Consider the following 7,581-nt stretch of genomic DNA (forward strand, 5'->3'; position numbering starts at 1 on the left):
GGACATTTTTGTTTTGTTCCATTATGACTGAAAGACGTCTAAGTCTTAGGATCGCCCAAGTCCTACCTTGAACACACCCCTGGCACGCCCCTCGAGATTTAGACATCCTTCTGAAGGACTTCAGAGAAAGACATCTAAAAATAGGTTTCGAAAATACTGATTTGGACGTCTTTGTGAGATAAACTTCCAAATGCAGACTTATGGCACTTTTTAGACGTTTTTCTCTTTTAAAAATGAGCCTGATGGTAATCAATTACTGCAGATCATGCCCACTCTCAGCCTCCTCAGACACGCCCCTGCACCAAAACATACATTTTATTTTTTAGCACTTGAGTAGCGCATGCACATCCTGAAATTACCTTGAGGTGCCTCAGTGCACCCCACAGTACACCATTTTTTGCTGCGTTAAGCTTGTGTTAGTGCTTGCTGTAGACTTGTAAAAGGGCCCCATAGTTTCTCCTATACATGGGATGTAAAGATATACATAGCTATTGACTTTTCAATGTTTTTAATTAATAAAAAAAAGTGTAGCCAATGAGCACTTCCGTTTTAAACATCTGTAATTTTGTTTTACAGAAATCATTTATGAGATCAATTTTTAAAATTAAAAACAATGGTGACTGCATGTTACATTACTATGCGTATTGATATTTTGAAAGTAATTGTCATCATACAGACACAAAGAAAACAAGGCACTGTTAAAATGTGAAGGCCTTGCTGGAAGGATTTTTCTGTATGTTGGGGGTGGAGGAAGAAACTATTAATTAGAATTATAGTATAATAATGATAAATTTACATTCTAAACCTGTAGATAATTGAAAGGGTCTCCTATTAGAAGACCTGCACTGTCTCTCTTGCCATATGTATATGATCCCACGTTAGTTGGTGAATAAATAGCTCCAATGTTGTTGCTTGATCGAACTAAAAAGTCTGCAAGGCGTTGAGTCACACAAGTAGCAGTATTGCATTTTCTCTTCTCTAAGTGGTGGCTGTAGAAATAAAAAAAATAATAATTATGATATATATATATTTGTATATAAATGTTTATAAATATAAGAGGTCAATATTCAGACAGCAGTAATGCAGTTTATGCTGTGCTAAAGATGTAACAGCTTCTTAAAAAAATACCCTCTATGTGCCTTATCACCTTGATTCTATAAAGGTTGCCAAAAATTGTGCATGCAAATTTAATGCACAATTTAATTGAATAATAAGTCAAGTAGTGCCAGAATCTATATATAGTGCCTAAAAATTCCACGCGGAACTAAGCTTATTCTATAAAATTTAGACGCGGTATATAGAATACGCTTAGTCGATACTGTAACACCTAAATCTATGTGTGTTCATTTACACCAATACAAACCTGTTGTAAATCCGTGTGCGTAGATTTAGGTACATTGACCCGTATTCTGTAATTACACATTGAAATTTTGGAATGCCCTCAAAACGCCTATAAATACACCCATAAACATGCCCCTTTTAATCTACGGGCGTTTATTTTGAACTGCATGCTTTGCAATTTAGGCGCAGTTCTTTATAGAATATGCTTAGCAATTTCCGTGCATAAATTGTAATTATTGCCAATTAAGTGCCAGTTAAATGCTGCTAAATACACTGATTACCTTGTTCCACCAATTGTTACGTATCTCCGCGTGGAATCTAGGCGCCAAATATAGAATTCGGGGGTTAGTGCCAATAATTGGTTTAACAAGCAATTATTGGCACTAATTAGATTTAACTGCGACCAACATGTGTAAACTTAGGCGCAGGTTCCACACCTAAAATTTACACGCGTTCCCAAAAAGGTGGTCCCTCTTCACAAAAGTGGAACTGTCAGGTTCTCAGGTTCAGAGCCCACGGGGCTGGGGTCTGGAGCAAACGTGAGCCCTTGGGCTGCTGACGAGGAGCGACAGCAGCAGGCAAAACCCACCAACCAACGCTGGGCAAGCACACCGACACCGGCAGGGACTGCAGGCACCGCCCAGCGAGCCGGAACACATGGACTGGAACACTGGACTGGAATTCCCCGGACTGGAGGACACAGGACTGGAACACCGGACTGGTCCACACAGCTTCACCTGCACTTAGCTACTAAGCTCCCCAGGAGTTGAGCTCCTGGGTTCGAGTAGCCAGCAGGACTTACTGGATACCGGATGACACAGGGACCAGGACTGGAAACAGAAGTGCTCCTAAACCTAAACTGATCTACGTGCTCCCAAGCCCTAAACCAGCAGGAGTGTTCCTAACAGTAAACTGACAAAAGGACTTCCTAAGCCCTATACTAAACAGGAGCTCCTAAGCCCTGCTCAAGAAAGGGACTTCCTAAGCCCTAAACTAACAGAGCAGGGAACTAAACACAAAGCTAACACAGGTGCTACTAAGCACCAAGCTACAAGCAGAGCTCTACACTAACAAGCTAAACACAAAACTAACAAGCTACCTAAGCACTGCTCTAGCAAGCTAGATACAAAACTAACAAGGAGCTTCTTAAGCACTACTCTGGCAAGCAACCAGAAGAGCTCCTAGCATTTAAAGGGAAGACAGGGGATCCACAAGGAAAAAGCAGGGAAGCTAACACATAAGCCAAAAGTGATTCTAAATTACCAAACACCAACAGCAAAGACAGCAATGCTCCCAATAGCACAAACACCAGAAGTACTTCTAACAGCAAACTCTGCAGTGTTCCTAACAACACCAAACCCTGAAGTACTTCTATTAGCAACAGAGCTTCCAAAGCCCTACACACAGCAATGCTTCCAAAACCAAGAGGGAAAAGCAGGGGAACCATAAGGGAAAAGCAGGAAAGCTAAACACACAGTCACCAGTGCACACTGCACTAACACTAACCTGGCCCTTAGCAAAAGCAAGCAGGGAAACTAGACACAAAGTCAGAAGTGCACACTGCACCACCCTACCTAAAGCAAACACCATCGTTGCAAAGGCCCTGAAGGAAACAACACCACTTCCTTATCAAGGCCCTCCCTGATGATGTCACACTCCCTAGACCTAGGCAAAAGCACACTGACCCAGAGAGGCCCAACCCACACCAATACAACACCGTGAAGCACTTGAAGCCAGTACACCCAAAGAGAGGTAGAGTTAACTCAGTCCACCCACACAGCTGTAGTAAAGTAAAACAATTAACCCCATGCTGCTGGAAGCTGCCAACACAGAGAGACAGAGCCAGCTCAGAAAGGACAGAGAAAAGAAACAGAAGCCAGCTAAGAAGCTGACCCCCAGGAAAGAGGTAAGTTTGAGAGGGGTTCTGACCCCCAATCATAACAAGAACAGAGAAGAAGTTAGAAACTATAGACCTGTAAACTTCACCTTGATGGTTGGAGGCTCTGCTGAAAGAAAGAATAGTGAACTACCTGGTTTTACCAAAGGAAAATCATGCCAAACATGGGCTGGCTATTCTGTGCTCTTTTTTTTTTTGTACTGTCATTGCAAGTAATGCAGTTATAATCTTGCACAATAATTAATATGGTAAATAGAATGAGCCACTAGAGATTTTCTTTAGGTCCAGAAAAGCTCTAAGTTGGTACTGGAACAAAAAAGGCGTACTTGATACCTAAGTAACGAACTACACATTTGCATGGGTATGCTAACAAAAAAGTAGCACCCAAACTGATTCAGTATGCATTGCCAAAAATTCCTTTCTTCTTTCCTGAGTCACCTTAGACTTGGATGTGATTATGGAGGATCATGCTAGTATAGTTGTAAGGAAAACATTTTCCATTCTATGCCTCAGTTGTAAAATTTTGTTTTATTTTATGGAGGATAATCTAAAGCAAAGTTTTCAAGCTACTTAATATCCCAGTAATAATATAATAATCATAAAATGTATTTGTAACTCACATTATCATAAAATTCTAAGCGAGGAACTTAATTACATACATAATAAAACAATATATCACAAAATAAACAAAACTAAATGAAAAGACATCATCAAAACAATCAGCAATGTAAACAATCAACATTATAGATAAGACTATCACCAGCATATTACAGGTATGTCTTTATTATTCTATTGGTCTTACGCTTGAAGAAAAAAATGGGTCTTCAATTCCTTCTTGAAATGTGCAATATTCTGTACTGAATGAAGTTCAACAGGCAGTGCGTTCCATAATCTTGGACCTATAGGGCCAGATTCTATATATGGTACCTAAAAACTCCATGCGGAATAAATTTCCCCTTTAGTGTATTCTGTAAGTGGTGGCTAGATTTAGGCATAGTATATGGAATGCGCTTAGTTGATATCACACTGCTTAAAACTATGCTCATCCATTTATACCAACAGAAATGTGGCATAAATGCCAGCATAGTAACATAGTAAATGATGGCAGATAAAGACCTGTACGGTCCATTTAGTCTGCCCAACAAGATAAACTCATTTTACATGGTATGTGATACTTTATATGTATACCCGAGTTTGATTTGTCCTTGCCGTTCTCAGGGCACAGACCATAGAAGTCTGCCCAGCACTCTTGTACTAAAAGGTCTGAAGCTAATCTCGAAGCCCCTTAAAATTTACACTCATGCCCATCAATATCTATTCAGTCTGATCAGGGCGTACACCGTAGATGTCTGCCCAGCACTGGTTTTCTTCCCAGTTACAGGTGTTGCCACCCAATCACCGCTAAGATTCTGTGGATCCATTCCTTCTAAACAGGATTCCTTTGTGTTTATCCCATGCACGATTGAATTCCATTACCGTGCACAGGAGGATATTATTATTATTATTTGCTACATTTGTATCCCACATTTTCCCACCCTTTGCAAGCTCAATGTGGCTTACATATAACCATTAACGGGTTATATTCTATAACTGTGCATGTAAATTTTGGAATGCCCATGAAATGCCCATTTCCCTGCCTATAACCTCATCCCTTTTGGGCTGCGTGCGTTAGAATTTAGGCACAGTGCGTTACAGAATACACTTAGCGAGTTGTGCATGTAAATTCAAATTATTTCCAATTAGTGCTCATTATTGCTCATTAAATTTTATCAACGTGGTTTAGCTTGTAAAGCCAATTAAGTTATACGCATTGTTATAGATTATGCTTGGATTTCAGCACAGAACACTACGTAAGCTATATAGAATCTGGGGGCTAATATAGCAATTAGAGGATCTATGCTCCTCCATACACACCAGGCAAAAGGAAGGGACATCCAGCAATTTTTTCTGAGATCTTAGGGAACATGTTGCCTGCTAAAATCATAACGCAGAGCATAAAATAGGGGAAACACATTTATTTAAAACCTTAAAAAAACAACAGCAAGATCTTAAATTGAAAACGACATTTCATGGGAAGCCAGTGCAGGGACCTCAGCACAAGAAAATGTAACTGAAACAAGATGTACTTATGATCACCCTAGCTATAGAAAGGGTTACCTGAAGAGTTATTCTATAAGGCACACTTAAAGTTAGATGCGGTTTATAGAATAACGGTTAGATGCTGGGGTCATGTATAAATTTAGGCATGGCCATTTGTATCAATGAAAATGTGGTGCAAATGACTGCACCTACATTTATGTGCAGTGCTCCAATTATGTGCGTAATGCAAAACCATGCCTACACTCTGCCTCAAAATACCCATGATATTTCCATTTCCGGTTGCCTTTTTCTGAGCATTGCATAAAGTTTAGGCACGTACATAATTAAATCTAATTAGTGCTAATAATTGCTTGTTAAAAAAAACAATTATTAGCACTAATTGACTCATCCTCGTGTAAACTGGGAGCACACCCAAATTTGTGCTCGGAATTTTTGGTGGCTTTTATAGACTCGGGATAGTGTGATTTTCTATGCTTATAGGGGTCCTTTTACAAAGGTGCGCTGAAAAGTGGCTTGCGGTAGTGTAGGTATGGGTGTTGGGCATGCACAAAATCATTTTTCAGTGCACCTGTAAAGAAGGCCTCTATTTTTTTCCCGAAAATGGATGTGTGCAAAATCAAAATTGCCATGCGTCCATTTTGGGTCTCTGATCTTACCGCCAGACATAGACCTAGCAGTAAAGAATTGGGTGGTAAGGACCTACGTGCGTCAGATGCCACTTGGCGCGCGTCTGCTACGTGTGTCCGAAAAGAAAAAATATTTTTCAGGCACGTAGTGGACACGCACCAAAAATGAAATTACTGCAAGAGCCACATGGTAGTCAGGTGGTTAAGTCTATTTTGGCGCGCATTGGGTGCGCGTAGGCGCCTACGCAGCTTAGTAAAAGGGGCCCATAGTTTTTTGTAAATTGACCTCTGACCTTTTTATGTGTACAAAAACCTGCAGTTGTGCACATTATGGCAGACTGCTGGCTTATGCTGTGGAAACACTGTTTTTCTGAAGGAGGACTTCTGCCTTGTAAGTAAGTCAAGTCGTTTTACTTTGCTTAATTTTTTTTTTTTTAGTCTCTTTTTTGAGCTTATTTTTTTTAGCTCCTTTTTAGCTTTTATGTTTTAGCCTGTGCAAAAACAACTTTGGCTAATAGGGGAGAATCTGTTCTTAATCCCTATTAGGTATGTGTCCTGCTTGGCATTACTACTCTCTTGCCTGCACCACATATAAAGTGTGTTCTTATTTACACCACCTGACTTTTATACTATGCTCCTTCCTTTTTATTGAGATGCACAGTACACTGCTATGTTTCATAATCCACTTGTTTTATATTTCATCTATCTTTTATTTTTGATTGCATGTTGTTAGACTTGGCAAATATTTTGAATCCTTTGTTTATGATACAATTAAAGAACTTTCCATGTAAGGATATAGTGTATGTTCTTATGATTTTATGGTTGGAATTATATAATTGTATTTAGTTATTTTATGTATTCCTTTTTTAAAAATCTAAATGTCTTATAATGTTACTAGTAAATATTTGCTGTGCATCTGAGATCCATTTTGTTTTTTGGTTAGTGATTGCTCTATGCATCCATAGCACCTCTTCTATTTGAACTGCTCATAGTGTGTTTTTCCATGCTTATAAGAGCACAGGTTGCATCTGCTTTAGAACTTCAAAATTCCCTGATGCTAACCAGACCATGGTTACTTTCTCCGTGTGACATAATTTCAGTACTTCTTTCATGATGGCATTGGTCAGGTTTCTACTCGGCATCCTTCTTATGGCAAACTGTATGTGCAAATGAACATAACACAAAGAAAATAACATGACACATGATATAAATCTTTATTAAAGGAAAACTATTTACAATAACACACTTACAACCCACACAGAAGAATTAAACAGAAAAACCTAAATGTCAGGTGTAGGGCAAGCAAACATATGGGCACCCTGCTTGCCAGTTGGCCTCAGTGAGGATCCTTAGCTCTGACCTCATTCTGTTGACCTCTACCTGGAGGGTATTATTGCTCTCCCTCATGCCCTTCAATTCTAGAATGACCTCTTGCAGGAGAATTGGCAAGGCCTGAGGGACATCTAATGCTGAGGTCTATGGTGGGGTCAGCATTGGTACTGGAGTTGGTGGTGGAGCTGAGAGGAAAATCCTATCCTCCTCCTTTTCTTCTTCCTCTTTTTATCCTTCCTCCATCACTTTTTCCTCCTTTTCTATTTCTCTTTTCTCTTCCTCTTT

At 39.6% G+C, this 7,581-nt stretch overlaps 1 protein-coding gene across 1 annotated transcript; it reads right to left on the reverse strand.

The window, feature by feature from the left end:
* Positions 1–799: 799 nt before the first annotated feature.
* Positions 800–7,106, reverse strand: IAPP (islet amyloid polypeptide). Its single transcript, XM_030213682.1, has 2 exons — positions 7,027–7,106; positions 800–989 (listed from the first exon to the last, which is right to left on the reverse strand). The coding sequence occupies exons 1-2, from the start codon at positions 7,104–7,106 to the stop codon at positions 800–802; spliced, it is 270 nt and encodes an 89-aa protein (XP_030069542.1).
* Positions 7,107–7,581: the final 475 nt, after the last annotated feature.

Source organism: Microcaecilia unicolor, chromosome 9 (genome assembly GCF_901765095.1).
Source record: "Microcaecilia unicolor chromosome 9, aMicUni1.1, whole genome shotgun sequence".
In the NCBI taxonomy this organism is placed as follows: domain Eukaryota; kingdom Metazoa; phylum Chordata; class Amphibia; order Gymnophiona; family Siphonopidae; genus Microcaecilia; species Microcaecilia unicolor.